Raw genomic sequence first — 18,351 nt, 5'->3', positions numbered from 1 at the left:
AATTAAAGCTGCAAGTCGCTCAATGTTTCACAAGTCAAAGCATCTCAAAATCAGCCTACTTTAAAAGCGCGCAAAAAATGTATGGTACTCCGTAAAAATCTTCTAAAACCAGTTGTATTTTATCTTGATATTCAGGAATCAAAAAATTGAAGTGGCATTCAAATAAAAATAAACATTACAATAATGCCAAAAAATCGGGCTTTTTACCCATAGTGCAGCGCGCAAAGCCGCAGGGGCTTGCTAGTTAATGTATAATAATAATTTCCCAAAATAACCTCGCAGTCTGAATTGAATCAGATGTTGATCAATAATGTGTCCTTTGTTGGGCTTTTCCCCTACGCCTTTAAATAGCTTTTACTTCCTGAAATATATATATGACGAGTTAGCATTATGTAAATAAATTAGAATATTAGGAATACAAAATATGAAAAATTAAATAATTATTTCATTTGGTTCTGTGTTTAACGATCTTTCTCTTTATTTTTGCATATATAAATAAATATATTGGTAATTACAACTAATAACTTTGACATTTATGTTCTGCACTCGGTTTTGGTTTTAATTAGTATTTCCGTATCTTATATTGGCAGGCAGCACACACTTCCGCCCAAAGACTATTGAACTTAAATCATCCCAACAAACGCGAAAAACTTTCAGAAATGTATAAGTGTTGATTTAAATTTTAAATCGATATTTTCTTATTCCATGATATTTTTGCTGCTCAAATTAAGGACCATTAACAGTTCAGTTGTTGAGAATTACATATTTGACAACGGTACAGTGTTTCTCATTAACATGTGTGTTCGTTTGGGCTATGTTATTGCTCTAGGATATCCAACAGTTGCTGCTAATCCATTAATCTTCTGCCTTAACCAATCTATTAAGCAACTTTGACCATTTCGCACTCTGTTTTTGTAAGCTATGCATTTTTTGTGTACATTCCGCATAGCCAAACGAGTGCCAGGGACTCATGGTTGATGGGACTAGAAAAATAGTTTCTCACAAATGTTTTTTTGTTTTTGTTTTATGTTTGTGTATGGCAGAGAGCAAAGCACCGAAAATATATAGAGTATACGCATGAAAGCGATAGTTTTATGATATATCTATGCATACAAAGTTCTTAGGGCCCTCCTCTATCTTGTTGTGTGGCGGGGAAGCAAAAACGTAAACTACATATGCGTGTAAAAAAATATATGTACCTTTTTGCTTGATACCACATTTCCAAGTTACAGATTGATTTAATGTCATTCTCTCTTCTGCGTCTTCTTTTCTTATATACAAGTTTTGCACCAGCTTTCACTCTATACACGAAATCAATGTTACGTCTTTGTCCGAATCGAGTAATAAAACTAAACGTACAATAATATTTCTTTCGTTCCGGTAAAGTGGTAAACACATGGGAAAATAAATACAAAATTGGCAAAAGTTTTAGTAAAGATAAAAAGTATATATGTAGCTGCTTGGGAACTCTGTTGTTTTAGACGAAAAAAACTGGCCATCGTTTGGTATGTTTGTAAATTTAAACGAACATAATCGTAATAATAAGCGAAGTACTTGATTAATAACTACTAAATTTAAACATTTCCTTTTCTATATGTATGTACAAATCACAGCTACAAACACTTATTTCTCATTCTTCTCTTTCGAGTGTTTCAGTAGGTGGCGATAACAGGCATTGAGGGAGGAGTTGCTTCTGCTGCTGCTTGGCGGCAAACGAAAAAATGTATATTTTGTTCTCCAACAAAAAATCGTTTCCGCGTTGTGCTTAAACAAAATAAAACCATAATGTTAAACTCGATCGTAAGGCTTGGCTTTCATTTCGTAAAAGAAAACACTACAGTCCAGAGCAAGCTTTAACTTAAAGGTGTGGATGATCACCGGATGATAATCGGATTCCTTCTACAGCCACCCCCCCTTGCGACCAAACAGCAAGGAACTAACTGAGCCTACAAACGCCTGTGTGATGGTTTGAGGTGATGTCTCCTCCGCTTCTGCCCTAGCCGCTGTCACTTCCCTTCTGGACGCCGCCGACCTTGGGGTGGTCGCCTTGCTGCCGCTGCCGCTATCTGCTACTCTACCTAAATCTGGACGCACTCTGCCTCCACCGCCGCCACCAATAGTGCCCAGATCGGGCCTCTGGTTGGCCATGCCGTTCTTAAGCTGCCTACGCGACTTCTGGCGCTGCATTTGCTTCAGTCGTGTCTCGCTGGCTGCGGAGGTGGAAGGTGCTCCCGTCGAGGAACTCACTCCGTCCGTCTGTTGAGCAGCCGCATCCGTCTTCGTTGTTGATGATGTGTTCTTGGGCCTAATCTTCATCATAAGCCCCTGATCATCACTGTCATCGCTGTTGTAGGCGCTAGTACTGCTGCTCGCAGGCGTCGCAGCCACCGCCGCTGCGGATGATGATGGAGTATGGGACTTTAGTCCACGATGTAGGACACCCTTAATCTGAGCGCGATCAAAGTGTATATCATCCACGATGCTATTGCTGCTGGTGTGTAGTGTCTGGAGACTTCCACTGCTCATCGACGAGCTACTGCGATTCGCAATGCCCGCTCCGAGGCCACGCTGTGCGCTGATTATGTTCTCCAGTCCAATGCTCTCCACCTTCTCGATCAGATTCAGAGATCTAAGAGCGCGCCTCTCCAGATGCGACAGCATGATCTTCTGGTGCTGCTGCTTGCTGAGACTGCTCCTCTGCTGCTGCTGCTGATCCCCCACAATCTTGCGGCGTATCAGATCCGCTCCCGACGAGAGCAGGCCAAAGAGTGGCTCGGGCGACTGGCATCGTGGTGGCGAACCCTCTGGACTATTGCAGGGCGTCACTGTGGGCGAAAAGTTTGGACCCGCGGGCGTATTCAAAGCGCTGGGTGTCACTGCCTTGATGCCCCGCTCGTTGAGCATTCCGGCCAGACCGAGGTTCACCGAGAATGTGGAGCAGGAGTTCTTGCGCGAGAGTCCAGCACGTGGTGTGACGGGACAACTAATGAGAAGAAACAAAAGCATCAGAAAAGGAATCTCTAGTGAATCCAGACACCCTGAGAGACTGGAAATCAGCTTACCTTGGCTGTCTTGATGTCGATGTGGAGGCCATGCGCGAGGACATCTGCGATTGCGACAAGAACGACAGATCGTTGACGAAACCATCATCCGGATGCATAACCACGCTCGTTGTGTACGTGAACGTGGAGCCGGACGCTTCAAATTGCTTGCCCGGCAGCTCCTCGCTCACATCCTCCTCGACATCGGACAGCGTGTAGATCTGCATGCCCAGATCGTCCAAACCTCGTCCTCCTCGAATGGTCACACCAGGACGCTCGTCCAGCAGTCCACTGAGCGTTGGCGTAGCCAGGCGCGACCAATGATGAAGCGTTTGGGAGCCCTCCATCGGCTTGATGATCTGCAGCTTCTCTGGAAGACGCCACTGATGCGTCATCGAGGCGGACATGTGATTAGAGGAGGCACTCATTCCCGATGATCCCGTCGACATTATGCTATCGGGAGTGCGTACGCCCAGCGGTAAGTTCGAATTCAAGGCACCCGCCCCCCCATGCGTCGGGGGCTCATCATAGTTGTAGGTGCCTGCTGGGGCGTAGGAGAGCATTGCGCGGCGAGCCAGAACCTCACCGGGCGTCAGACGCTTGAGGGCCGCCTCCAGTTCTCTAGCGCCGGGGGCTCCTGGAACACCAGAGGGCTGGACTGGATAGCCGTCGTCGGACTGGGAGTTGAGACTCTCGTTGGAAAGAGTTTTAACGCCCAACGACTGATTGCTACCGCCGCGATAGTACGAGCCCGCTGGATACGCCATGGAGGCCATGCGCGGACCGGAGGAGCTGCTCATGGACATGGCGCCCAGGGTGGTCATCGACACATTGCCGCTGTCCATGTAGTGGCCGCTCTTGCCGGCACACCGGACCGTCTCGAAAACCCGCTTGTAGGGCGGCACCAGGCCCGCACCGGCATAAATACTGCCACCGACACCGGACGAGCCCATGCCGCCAGGCATCTGCATCATCATGCGGTTTATGCGATCCGCCGCCCGCTGGCTGTCCGCGGAGATGCCCGAGTCCAGACTGTTCTCCGAGTACATCGACGATTCCATCAGTTCGCAATGAAGTGAGTCCGGCTGCAGCATCCCGCCGCCCGCTCCGCTCGTTCCCATTCCACCCAGGAAAGAGCTCCTCGCCTGAGGCTGTGATCGCTTGCGCTGCTGCTTTAGCTGACCCTGGGCCGAGTGCAGCAGGGCCAGTACCTCTTCGTAGCGCTGCTTGAACTCCACCAGCTCCAGGGCGAGCGCATTCTGGTTCTCCTTCGTCACGTGCAGTAGCGACAGATGCTCATCGTTGTCCTGTGTCAGCTGATGCAGCCGCATCTCGGCCTCGGCCAGACGGGCTGTCAGACTCACAATTTGTTCATGTTGCAGACGATTCTCTTCGCGCTGCCTCTCGCACTCGAGACTGATGTTGTCGTACTGCGAGTTGACGTCGTTCAGCTGCGCCCCGATGTCGGCCATCAATTGGCGCTCGTGTTCCTCCACTTCGTCGGTTTTGTGAGCCAACTCTGTGGCTTCGCACTTGAGTGATTTGTTTTCGTCGAGCAGAGTGTTTACCTTTCGCTGGAGGAGATCCAGCGTGATGGACTTAGAAAAAGTGGGGGTTTCTGTGAGATATACAAACATTCTATTAGTTACTATTGCCAAGATGTTGTCTGGGGGAATGTGCCTACCCATATCTGTGCCATCATCCGCATCGTTTGTCAGCACCGAAATCAGTTCGTTTTTCTTGTGGAGTTCGTGCAGCAGTTGGGCCCGATCATCGTTGGATGTCTTGAGATCGGATTCCAGATCGGTGACCCGCGCTTCCAGCGCATTATTCTGTGTTAGCAGCTCCTTACCAATCTGCACCGTCAACTCGAGATCCTTCTCCTTCTCTTCCAGCAGACGCGTCACGGCTTCAATGTCATCGTATGCCCGAGTCATCTGGCTAACACGGTTGCCGCATAGAACTGGAATATCGAAAATATATAAAGATCTTTAAGTTCCTTGAATGCCAATAATAAACATTCGGAAATTGGGGATAAAGCTAAATTCAAATTCAAATTTAATCTGTTGTGTGTTGGTAGGTGCCTGCTTTGTCATTTTTACAGTGTTAGATAGTGATGCTATGATCTCTCTCTCTCTCTCTGTCTTTCTTTCTCTCTCTCTCTCTCAATCAATCCAGGATTCACACACACAAACACGTAATTGTTGTTGCCGTGTCCCCTAAGAGCGCTCTGCTATTATTCTCAAGAAGAACTCTTTAACCACCTTCCATTAGTAACTGCTCGTTTTCCTGCTCGAATGTGTCCCCTCCTCCAGCGGCTGGTGCACTGCCACTCCCCACAGAGAGCTCCAGTTCATCCTCGTACTCAAGTTCATCGTCCATGATGCAAAAGTTATCGTGTAATTGCGACCAGTCGTTTGTGGTTGCCTCATCTTGGCATGCCTCAAAGGCAAAGTCTTCCAAGCAGGTTATTGCTGTTGCAGCATCCCCTGCAGCACAGGCGCCGCCACAACTCCCGTCTTCTCTCACTCCATCTTGTCTGGTCTTACTGCTCCTGCCTAAAAATCGATGCTGTTCATTAACACTGATGCTGCCGGCAGCAGAGAGCGCCCTGTTTCTCTCTTGCTCATCTGCCATCTCCACCACTATTTCCCTTTCAGCGCTTATTTCTGCATTGTTTACGTGCGTCATGTTCTTTGGTTTTATTTTTTTCTATTGCGATTGTTATTTTCTTAGTCACAGACAAATTTGTGCATTCTTTGCTTAATTTAGGTATCTTAATCGATTGGGATGGATCGGTTTTCGTCTTCATTCCCTTTCAAGCTATGCGAGTATTATGTAATTTTAAAGCATTTATAGAAATTCTGCCAAGGCACTTTTGTCGTTTGTTTGGTGGTGTTGCGCCATAACGCTGGGGTTGATTGTTTCCTTGGTCGTCGTCGCTGTATTTTTCCAGAAATTGTGTTTTTCTCTCTTTGTGAGTCACATGATTTTCATTATTTGTTCGCTTTTTATTTACAACGATGCTCACAAATGTAAAACATTTAAATGAATTGCTAAGTTAATGCGAGTTGCGGAGAGTCACAGGAGAAACTGAATAACTGTTATGTCGATGGCGGCGCGCTGCTGTTGCGCTCATTGGCTGTTACTCTCTTTCCGTGAGCCACCCACTCTTTTCATTTTTGGGAGTGTGCGCACTAACGCTTTCAGCACGTTAATTTATTATTTAAAGATTCCCTCAGAAACCTCGCTTGACTGGTCAATGTTATCTTTTGTTGCTTGTATTTGTAGCCATGAGAGCAGCTTGAACCTCCTCCCGTTCTCTTCGCACGGAGAGGGACTTCTTGCTTGGGCAGCGCACACACACAAACTGACAGATGCGACGCCAGCCGCGACTGAGGAGAACCCGGCAGAGCAGACAAGCCAAGGCAGGTGAACAAAAACAACGCATGGCAGCAGAAGCAGTCGCTGCAGCAGCACAGCATTTGCGGTAAAAGGCGTTTTTCCAGAGTGAAAGGGAAATGGCAATGGCAGCATTTGGGAAAACATTTTTGGCCAAACATGTGCCACAAAAATTATCACTGCTTCTCCCTCACACTCTTTCTCTCCCCGTGCCCGTTTCACTTCACTACACAACAAGCCACAAGGCTATCCGCGGCCTTTCCAGGTCCAAAGGTGAGATGCATTAACCAAACACGCAAATAACTTCGAATCTAGGAAACAAGAAAAAGACGGAAAGAAGCAACAACAAAAAACTGAGCTCAAAACTCGTGACGAAGCAGACACCTATACAGCAGTCACACAACACAGATACAGTCGCGAGGGGCCACGATTGGGTTTTTTTTTTGTTTTTAGTTTATTTTGCGCGTTGCCGTCTTTGCTTAAAATTTATCAATTTGGTTATTACTCAAATCATCTTTAATCACACATTCACCCACACAATGGAGTTACCTATGGCATTGACAATTTTCAACAAATTTATTTGCAATTCGCAATTGTGTAATTTACAGATACACGCAGTGTGACAGCGGAACTATCGATCAAATATACCGACAGACCCTCGCAAATATACCGATATACCCTTTTATTTTAAAAATATACTTTAAGTCCGTAGATCTTTAATCACTTTCCTCGGCTTTGATTTTCTGTTTAATATTACCAGCTGGCTAGGACCTAGAATCATATTTCAATCCCCCACAAGATTGGCTGATTTTCATGACTTATCTTTATTGGAATGATTGCAAATACTCGGTACTTAGATGCGAAAAATGTTCTTGCGACAGAATCAGGGATTATATTCCCATAAGCAATCAACTCTGTTTTTTGTTCGACAGAAAATCTTGCCGCCAGAGTTTTGCAGTTGAGATCAGGTCAGCAGAAAATATACCAGAAAATAAGCCGATGAAATACTAGAAATACCGCAGCGAAAGATACAACCTATCTATCTTTTGTCGACAGAACCCAGAAGCACGGAAGGAAACAAGCACAAGAGGGCTAGCTCACTGGGTACACTGTTTTGTGTTTGTTTAAAAAATAAAATCCACTAAAAATTTAAAAGCTTGGAACACAACAATGCTGGAGAAAGCATCGCATTATTGGATAAGTCCGTGCGGCGGGACAGATATGCAATAAACTTGTGTTTTATCTCCTTATAAATTGATAAATGAGTACCAAGTATAAGATTAATAAATTATATTAATCATATAATCAGTTTTCGTTCGACTTCGTCTTCATTTAATGATCTTACCTAGCCCTCCTGCGCTTGTTTCCTTGTTTCTGTTGACAGAATATAGATTTATTCTTTCGCATCGGTATTTTAATTTTTAATCGGCTGGTTTTCTGAGGACTCTGAGTACTCAGATCTGAGTACTCAACTACAAAATTCTGGATGCAAAAATTTCTGTCTGTCATGGGATTATCATCCCCGATTCTGTCGCAAGAAAATTTTACGCATCTGAGTACTGGGCTTAACCACTAACCAAATAGTATAATAGATATCCAGCTTTGAAGAAGCAAAACGTCACCGCAAAATGTGCGCCTTGGAGTCCCAGGCCTCTGCCTGGAGTCCCGGCTACAAGTATTAGTGCATGTAGAACACGCAGCAGAAGCCCAAGCTACATGGGTATTAGTGTTTGTAGAGCGCGCAGCTAGAAGCTACATTTGTATAAGTTCGTGTAGCCAATGATTTTGTAGCGCTCCAAACCGGTTTCACACGGACACTGCAAGCAATGTATGTGTTGGTGCGTTGACTTCCTAAACTCACAGTTTAGGAAAGAAAATTCGTTTTGATGATTTGATTTTGTTTTCGGGGCTTGGCGTATGAACCTGACCTGCCGCAACATGTGCAGAATGAGGGGTGGGGGTTGGTGGCCAGACCCTTGGGGGTTGGAAAAAATAAATATACCAATAAAAGTTGTTATTGTATTTGAATGCTGTAATTTTTTTTTAAATGCAGATTTTATACTGCTTTATTCAAAATTGTATGCATATTATGGAAACGCCGTCGCTTCTCGACTTCGTTGCTACCGTATTATCAACATTGTTACCAAATCCATCTTTTACAGACAAATCATTTCATTTCATTTCATACAACTTTTCAACTGCTGTTCTCGTCGTCGTTTCTGTTCTCGACTTCATGTGCGCTTTAATTGTTAGCGCTTGAAACCTTCATTTTTTTTTTTTTTTTTTTTGAGCTAACATACCATTCAAAATGAAAACCCTCAAGACTTTATGAAGTAGCTTGCCCCTCAATATCAAAATAAATTTGTTTTGTGTGACCTTTATATGCCTTATATAATTTAGGGTGAAAGGGGTAACGGATATTAACATCTGAATATGTATACAAATAATGAATTGCGGCAATCGACTTTGCGATACAAATATTTCCCATTAGAGTATTCAGAGTCACGGTGTGAACAAGCAAAAAGTTTTGACGGAACGGGACATGGAGACATGTTTGATGGCAAGGCGGCTGCCTTGCACATGTACACACATTAACACTTGCACATTTTCCTCCGTCTCCCATCGGCAAATCGAGATTTGGACAACTGACCTCAAATTTGATGCCCAAAAGCAAGGCACTAAAATCTGCATAGACCCACCGCGTACTTATTTTTTTGTTTTATATAAATATATATATATGTTTATATATTTATATATATATTGTATATATATATATTGTAGTAGTAATAGTAATGGATGAAGAATATATATATACTATATATATACTGTATGTATGTATGTATGTAATTTTGTACATTTGTTTGTATTTATAATTTATAGTTAAGCTGATCGTTAGCTCATTGTGCACAAATTTACACATACATAGTATGTACATTATACATACATATGTAAATTATGTACACAAATAAAACAAAAAAATAAGTACGCGGTGGGTCTATGCAGATTTTAGTGCCTTGCTTGGGCATCAAATTTGAGGTCAGTTGTCCAAATCTCGATTTGCCGATGGGAGACGGAGGAAAATGTGCAAGTGTTAATGTGTGTGTACATGTGCAAGGCAGCCGCCTTGCCATCAAACATATCTCCATGTCCCGTTCCGTCAAAACTTTTTGCTTGTTCACACCGTGACTCTGAATACTCTAATGGGAAATATTTGTATCGCAAAGTCGATTGCCGCAATTCATTATTTGTATACATATTCAGATGTTAATATCCGTTACCCCTTTCACCCTAAATTATATAAGGCATATAAAGGTCACACAAAACAAATTTATTTTGATATTGAGGGGCAAGCTACTTCATAAAGTCTTGAGGGTTTTCATTTTGAATGGTATGTTAGCTCACAAGCAAAAAAAAAAAAAAAAAAAAAATGAAAAGGTTTCAAGCGCTAACAATTAAAGCGCACATGAAGTCGAGAACAGAAACGACGACGAGAACAGCAGTTGAAAAGTTGTATGAAATGAAATGAAATGATTTGTCTGTAAAAGATGGATTTGGTAACAATGTTGATAATACGGTAGCAACGAAGTCGAGAAGCGACGGCGTTTCCATAATATGCATACAATTTTGAATAAAGCAGTATAAAATCTGCATTTAAAAAAATTACAGCATTCAAATACAATAACAACTTTTACTGGTATATTTATTTTTTCCAACCCCCAAGGGTCTGGCCACCAACCCCCACCCCTCATTCTGCATATGTTGCGGCAGGTCAGGTTCATACGCCAAGCCCCGAAAACAAAATCAAATCATCAAAACGAATTTTCTTTCCTAAACTGTGAGTTTAGGAAGTCAACGCACCAACACATACATTGCTTGCAGTGTCCGTGTGAAACCGGTTTGGAGCGCTACAAAATCATTGGCTACACGAACTTATACAAATGTAGCTTCTAGCTGCGCGCTCTACAAACACTAATACCCATGTAGCTTGGGCTTCTGCTGCGTGTTCTACATGCACTAATACTTGTAGCCGGGACTCCAGGCAGAGGCCTGGGACTCCAAGGCGCACATTTTGCGGTGACGTTTTGCTTCTTCAAAGCTGGATATCTATTATACTATTTGGTTAGTGGCTTAACCTTACTTATCACCAATCATTTTATTCGATTAATCGATCAATTATCTATAAAGTTTTTTTAGTTTTCATGATTTTCTATTGTTGCATTGTTTCCAAAAAAGTATTTAAGCTAAGAAGGAAAAGTTTAAAAGTTAAGGATGGAAAGTTAGTTCCCAATAGACCATACCTTTCTTTGAAACACGAAACTTTCAGTGCAAATGAAGCGAGTAAACGAGGCAAACCGTCTCCGAATGTTTGTTTATCTTGGCCATATATCATAATTCACGTTTGGCAGGTAGAGATTCACGATCGATAAGCATAATCGTAAAACTTCAACTGAAAACCTGAACCATTTTCCACATAAACCCATTCATGAATAGGTCGCGAAAAACTACGTGGGAAATTTTCTGCGTACAAAACCGAGACAAATTTCCACGAAATCTCAGGTAAGATCTCGCGAGGTTAGCTTGGGGTAGATGGTTGATGGATTAGTGAGGATTCAATACCCGAATTACAGTTCTGCCGGACTGCATTCAACAATTATTCAACAGATAGTTACGAGGGATTTTATGGAAAGAAAAGTGTACCCCACAGAAAGTGTTGCCGGTGATCGGTTAACAGGCATTTTTATATCCGGTACTCCAAGAGTAAATAGGGTATATTGTATTTGTGCGAATAACGGTTGTATGTAACGCACAGAAGGAAACGTTTCCGAACCCATAAAGTATATATATTCTTGATCAGCATCAATAGCCGAGTCTATAGAGCCATGTCTGTCTGTCCGTCCGTCTGTCCGTCCGTCCGTCTGTCCGTCCGTCCGTCTGTCCGTCCGTCCGTCTTGTTTGTCGGCTAGTTCTCAGAGACTATAAGAGCTGGAGCCACCAAATTTTGCATCCAGACTGCTGTATGCTCACACTGATACATGCTTCCACCCCCGACGAGAAGGGACGTGTGAGACGCTTCTTACGCGTCACAACTTTTATACCCGGCACTCAGTACTACATCTGTACACATCTGTTATTTGTCATTTTTGTCTTGTTGAGCGCCTGGATCTCAGAGACTATAAAAGCTAGAGCCACCCAATTTTGCATCCAGAATTCTGCATGCTCACACTGTTACAAGTGTATTTCAAACATGAACCCCGCCCCGAAAATCTGCGGTATTGCAATATTGCAATATTGAAAATACGAGAAAACTAAAAACGCCATTCCGTAGGGAAGAACCATATCTATCAGATCACCGAATTGGGATCAGATTAGATCATTATTATAGCCAGAAAGAAGAAATTAATTTGAAGTGGGTACGCCCTCCCCGTTCAACAGCTTTTTTTTATTTTTTGCACACTCTCTCATTCCACACTCTGCTTCTAGCAGTGTGCGGCTCTAGAGGAGGGGGACGAGCTAAGAGAGCGTGTTGGCGTGAGAAGTGAACTAGATGTAGATGACAGATGTAGAAAAATATTTAATGTTAAATTTGAAAAAAACCACTAAGGTGCAGATGTAGTACTGAGTGCCGGGTATAAAAGTTGTGAAGCGTAAGAAGCGCCTCACACGTCCCTTCTCGTTTGTATATACCCTGTATACAGTGCACTATGGGGCATTTGACCACTTTTCCTGGCCGAAACTCATTTGTCAAAAGTCAAAAAAGTAATATATTTTTAACAGATATACATAGGGATAACATCAGTCCATAATGTAACAACCCCGGAAAATTAACAGTGTGTACCACTGTTAAGATAACAGCTGTTAAAGTCAGCTGTTTGCTACGAACAATATAAAGTTATCGGAAAACTGATTTTTTTATGAAGTTTAAAGTGCAAAAATTGCTAAATTTACCAATTTTAGTACATTTTTTACAACATTCTTGATTCAGACAGCTATTAAGAAGTTGTTTGTGAGTTTGAAATTAAAAAATTGACCTGATAGTATGTTTAATGGCTAGTTTTTTAGCAAGTCCATATTTGTGACGAAAATTTGTCTTTGAATAGACTTACAAAGTGTTCGGCTCCCGCCGGAAGCAATAAAATAGATATTGTAGAGTATTCAACTCTTAATCCAATTTATGTTACTTTTTCTTGCGCTTTTCTGCGTCTTCGGAGATATTTAAGTTTTCGTAACATAACCTAAAGTTTGGAAATTCAGAGTTATTTGCAATGTTAAACTCAGTGAAGAAGAAAGTTGTGGAAGAAGATGTCGATTTGCATTGCATTTAAGTGGTAATACCTGTCACTAGCTTTGAGACCGATAAGGGATATTTGTAGACCCTTTGAAGAACTTTTTTTCACAGTTTGTCGATTAAATTGAACAATTTCACGGAAAACTTGAAACAAATCGAAAAAAAACTGTGCAGATTGGATAAATTCGTGCTCAATCGTGCAATTATAATAACGTTGAGACATTTCCAGTATTTATGCACTGACGTGCAGTGCTATTGTGTCCAACATTCAACAACTTAAAGAAAATAAGCTGCTTGCAGTATACAAGGAAGTCAATGTACAAATCCCATTATCTTCTACTTTTAAATTTTTAAAAATCCGGTCACAACTTTTTTAGTTTAATATGGCGTTGCTTTACATATTCCCATCATTATTTGTTTGATTCAATTTAAAAATAAAATAAAAATTCGATTTTACCCTGAAGAAAAAGCGGTGCCACGCCCATTTTTTTAAACCTTCCCCTCACTATTATAAACTCATATCAAAAAACTATATCAAAAAATAATGTTTCGTTTGGAAGTTATTAATTAATGCCACAAAAAGTGGTCAAATGCCCCATAGTGCAGAGACTCTCAGCTTAAATGAACCAAAACCTTTTTCAAACTTCATAGTCGTATAACTTCTGAACCGTCTAACTCACCACTGAAAATGAAATGTATACCGATAGATAAACATTTAATCTTCAACAAAACCAAAGTAAGTGCCTAATTTCATCTCTCAGCTTATTTGAACCAAAATCCCCAACCCATATTTTTTTGTTTCCAGATAACTTTTCACCTAAAAACTCATATGTTTTAAGTTCGTCCTATTGTTAATAGCAATTATCAGCAATTTTTGAATCGATTCGACCAATTTTACTGTGACTTATAGCGTATTTGTTCCCCACCCCCATTTTTAGGAACATTTTCACGTTTTTTAATGTTCTGGTTAAACATTAGCCAACAATTCTTAGTGGAATTATAAGTTAGGACATAGAGCAGACGGAATCATTAAGTTTTGGCACTTTAAAATGGTCGAGTTCCGAGAAAATCCCGATTTATTTCGATTTTGGATACATTTGGATATATTGTATTTGTGCGAATAACGGTTGTATGTAACGCACAGAAGGAAACGTTTCCGACCCCATAAAGTATATATATTCTTGATCAGCATCAATAGCCGAGTCTATGTCTGTCTGTCCGTCTGTCCGTCCTGATGATCGCCTAGTACTCAGAGACTATAAGAGCTAGAGCCACCAAATTTTGCATCCAGACTTTTGTATGCTCACACTGTTACAAGTGTATTTCAAAAATGAGCCCCGCCCCCGCAAAAGGGCGAAAACCTCCCAAATCTACATTTTATTTATCTATTTTGAAGATAACAGAAAACTAAAATCGCCATTCCGTAGGGAATGCCCATATCTATCAGATCACCAAATTGGGATCCGATTGGATCATTATTATAGCCACAATGAAGAAATTAATTTGCAGTGGGCAAACCCACCCCGTCCCGCAGCTTATATTTGTTTTTTACATATTCTCTCATTCACACTCTGCTTCGCGCAATTTATGGCCTCTGCCCCTGACACGTCTCTGCCTTTGCCTTGTCTCTGCCGCGACTCTGCCATGACTCTGCAGTGTGTGTCTCTAGGGAGGGTGGCGAGCTAAAGGAGCGTGTTGGCGTGAGCAGTGTTGTTGATGTAGATGACAGATGAAGAAAAAATGTAAAATTTGACAAATAACCGCTAAGTTGCAGATGTAGTACTGAGTGCCGGGTATAAAAGTTGTGACGCGTGGGATGCTGGGAACTGGGAAGCAACTGTGAAACTGCCATCCTACCGTGGAAGACTCCTTCTAATAAACCTTATATATTTAGTTAATCGTAGAAAAATGCTTGGTGTAATTTATATGCATAACTTGATCAAGGGGGATGTAGACAGCCCTGACTTGTTGAGCCGCGTAAACTTTACGATTCCCATTAGACCCACTAGAAACTATATTCCTTTGTTCCTTCCACTGTGTAGATCGAATTATGCCTTGCACGAGCTTGAGGTGGCTCAAGGGGGCCTAGCTCAAGGGGGCCTAGCTGAGGCCACCGGACGGGTCGCAGGTTGCGAATAGCGAACGGCCTACCTTCTTTAGGTAGGTCAGCTGTGAATAAGCGGAAATAAACAGCCCCGGACAGCCAGCGGGTGTTCGCGAAGTAGCGACACTGACGATGCGCTTGTGGTGCCTCCATCAGAGGACTGGTTGAAGAAGGTGAAGTGGGCCTCGGAAGTGCTTCCAAATTTCAGCCTGGAACCCCACAGACCGCCCCAGCAACCGAAGAGGCAACGCTCGCAAGAGACGCCTGGACCAGCTGCAAAGCGATCCAGGATACTGCCAAACGTGTAGTTCGCGCAGATTGCCAAGAAGAGTACGCTGATAGGCGTCGTCGACAAAGGCAGCGCAGACGGAAGAATCCCGAGGAGCCAGTGGAAGTGGGTGGAAGCGGCATTGGCCGACCGCTGCTCCGAGCTCCTGGACAAGGACCCTGGCCCACCTCCAGTCTGCAAAGACATGGGATGGTTTCAGGGCAACACCAAAATCATAGCCTGCCATGATGAGCGCTCCGTGCAGCTATATAAAGCAGCGGTAGCGTAAGTCGATGAAGTTTACCCAGGCGCTAAACTAGCAGCAGTCGACTGGAGCGAAGTGCCCAGCAGACCGAGAGCGAGAATTTGGGTGCCGGCCTCCATTAAAGAGCCAGAACGCATCCTACTAATGTTGCAGCGATGCAACCCAAACCTTCCAACAGCGGACTGGAAGGTTGTGAAAGTTGAAGCGACGCAAGGCCCCACAAACCAAGCCGTGGTCGTGCTCAACAAGGAGTCGCTGGCCCCGATAGAGGCAGCCAAAAATGAGCTCAACTTTGGGTTCAGCTCGGTCACAGTAAAGGTGTACAAGTCGGACGCAGCGGCCGGGGCGCGTCCTGTCGACAACCCAGTCGAGCAGGATGCTGCCTCGGAGATCGAGGCACCCGACGACGAGCTTGAGTTGGCCCACGAGGGTGACTCCCTAGAGTCGGAGCTGATGCTGGAGTTCGGGGCAATGTGCCGAAACGAAAGGTCCGACGAGTCGGACGCCGACAATACAGTGGTGGAGATAGGCAAGGATTCCTCTGAGGCTCCTTCAGATAAATCTCCGCCACTGTAAAGCAGCAACTGCTGCCCTCCTGCTCCGCTTGGAAACGAGCGGAGGCGACGTAGTCCTAATCCAGGATCCTTGGGTAGTTGGAGATAAGGCTTGTGGATTAGCGACGAAGGACTACAAGCCAAAGGAAGGTAAAATTCGTACCTGCATTTTAGCTAGAAAGCACATAAACATCTTTCTGCTCCACAATTTTAGCGATGGCGATAACACAGCAGCCAGCCTAGAGCTGCAAGGGACACACCTCAGAGTGGTATCGTCCTACATGGCTCACGACCAAAGTGACCCTCCCAGTGACCTCGTCCGCAAAATGGCCAGCGACAGCGAGAGGTCAAACACAGGCCTACTGATAGGCTGCGACGCCAACGCTCACCATACCCAATGGGGAAGCTGGGACATATATGTAAGGGGTGAGTCACTTATCAGCTTCATCCTAAACTCGAATCTGGTCTTATGTAATCAGGGAAACGACCCTACCTTCATTATAAAGAACCGACAGGAGGTCATAGACCTTACCCTAGTGTCCCATAGCATACTGGGCTTAATTAAGGGCTTAACGAGGACGAACCATGGGCAGACTACAAGACCAGCCTTGCCCTATACAAGAAAGAAACTAGGAGAGCGAAAAGAGCCTCCTGGCAAAAATTCTGTACCGAAATCGAAGAAACGGCAGAAGCCGCAAGGCTGCGCAAGATCCTCTCGAAAACAAATACCTCTGTGGGATACATCAAGAACACAGATGGTGTATGGACCAACTCCAGCTCCAGGGGGGTTGCAAAGTGGTGGCATTTGCAGACGACGTTGTCCTAATGTTCACGGGAAAATTCCCACAAACACTGTGATCTTATGACCACAAAGCTTGCTCGATTGTCAGAATGGACAAGATCGTGAGGATTAGGTGTAAATGCCTCGAAAACGGAACTTGTGCTATTCACTAACAAGTACAAAACTCCGCCACTCAACGCCCCAACACTTAACAAATGTAGGTTAACCTTTAGCGACAGTGCCAGTTACCTTGGGTTGGTAATAGACAGGAAGTTAAATTGGAACCAAAACCAAACCATTACTGCTCTACGGAGTCACAGTATGGTGGCCGGCTCTGTCAAAAAAGACAATCACCGCTCAACTGGCAAAAGTCCAACGAACGGCCACTCTTTGCATCAGTGGCGCTCTCCGCACCACACCAAATGAAGCACTAAATGCCATCCTATGCCTGCAGGGCATAGACCTTGCAGGGAAGGAACAGGCAGCAAGGGCAGCAATACGTCTGCGAGACTCGGACCTATGGACGTCACGACCATATGGTCACTCAGCGATCTTTAGGGACACTAATATAGCACCTCATAGGACTGATTATTGCGTTCCGAGAGAATACACAACCACCCCCTTCGAGGCCGTAATCCCCCCCAGAGAGGAATGGCTCGAGGGCACACCCGGCCCAAAGGGGGCCATAAACATCTTTACAGATGGATCCAAATTAGACAACAAAGTTGGCGGAGGAATCTACTCCGGACATCTAAATATAAGGCATGCATTTCGCCTTCCAGACCACTGCAGTGTCTTCCAAGCGGAAGTCATTGCTATAAATGAAGCGCTAAGATGCCTTCAAGAGATCTCAGTCGCGACTACTCACCTGAACATCTATAGTGACAGCCAGGCGGCACTGAAATCACTAAACGCGATTTCGTCGAATTCGACCACTGTGGCAAATTGTCGCAAATCTCTACAAGAGATGGCAGGGCAATATGTTATTAGCCTAATATGGGTCCCGGGACACCAGGGCATTGCAGGCAACTGCATAGCAGACGAGTTGGCCAGATCTGGCACTATACTCCCCCTTAATCAAGATAAGGAGGAAATACGTATGCCAATGGCCACTTGCAAGCTCAAAATAAACGAGGAGGAACGTTGTGAGACGCGTCTTAAGCCGCGTCACAACTCTTATACCCGGTACTCAGTACTACATCTGCACCTTAGCGGTTATTTGTCAAATTTTACATTTTCTCTTCATCTGTCACTACTCACGCCAACACGCTCCTTTAGCTCGCCACCCTCCCCTAGAGACACACACTGCAGAGTCAGGGCAGAGGCAGCGGCAGAGTCGTGGCAGAGGATGAGGCAGAGACGTGTCAGGGGAAGAGGCCTCTGCCACTGCGCGAAGCAGAGTGTGAATGAGAGAATGTGTAAAAGCAACAAAAGCTGCTGGTCAGGGTGGGTTTAGCCACTGCAACTTAATTTCTTCATTGTGGCCATAATAATGATCCAATCGGATCCCAATTTGGTGATCAGATAGATATGGTCATTCCCTACGGAATGGCGTTTTTAGTTTTCTTTTATCTTTATTATCGTTACATACATTCACTTTGTGCACAAATACAATATACCCTATTTACTCTTCGAGTACCGGGTATAAAG

General features: G+C 43.9%; 1 protein-coding gene across 3 annotated transcripts in view; it reads right to left on the bottom strand.

Annotated features, from left to right (window-relative positions):
* Positions 1-1,014: 1,014 nt before the first annotated feature.
* The window catches only part of LOC117902094 (trafficking kinesin-binding protein milt), a 33,050-nt gene continuing 15,713 nt past the window's right edge, over positions 1,015-18,351 (bottom strand). For 2 of the 3 annotated variants that reach the window (XM_034813192.1, XM_034813190.1), the window contains 3 exons: positions 4,726-5,004; positions 3,063-4,659; positions 1,015-2,983 (listed from right to left, as the gene is read on the bottom strand). In XM_034813192.1, the coding sequence (XP_034669083.1) occupies positions 1,900-2,983; positions 3,063-4,659; positions 4,726-5,004 (2,960 nt within the window). In that variant the 3' untranslated portion in view covers positions 1,015-1,899. Of the gene's footprint in view, positions 2,984-3,062; positions 4,660-4,725; positions 5,005-5,305; positions 6,000-18,351 lie in introns of those variants that run through there. The other variant, XM_034813191.1, reaches the window with a different exon arrangement.

Source organism: Drosophila subobscura, chromosome U (genome assembly GCF_008121235.1).
Source record: "Drosophila subobscura isolate 14011-0131.10 chromosome U, UCBerk_Dsub_1.0, whole genome shotgun sequence".
Lineage (NCBI taxonomy): Eukaryota > Metazoa > Arthropoda > Insecta > Diptera > Drosophilidae > Drosophila > Drosophila subobscura.
The sequence above is the reverse complement of the archived record's forward strand: the minus strand, read 5'-3'. Positions and strand labels throughout refer to the sequence as shown.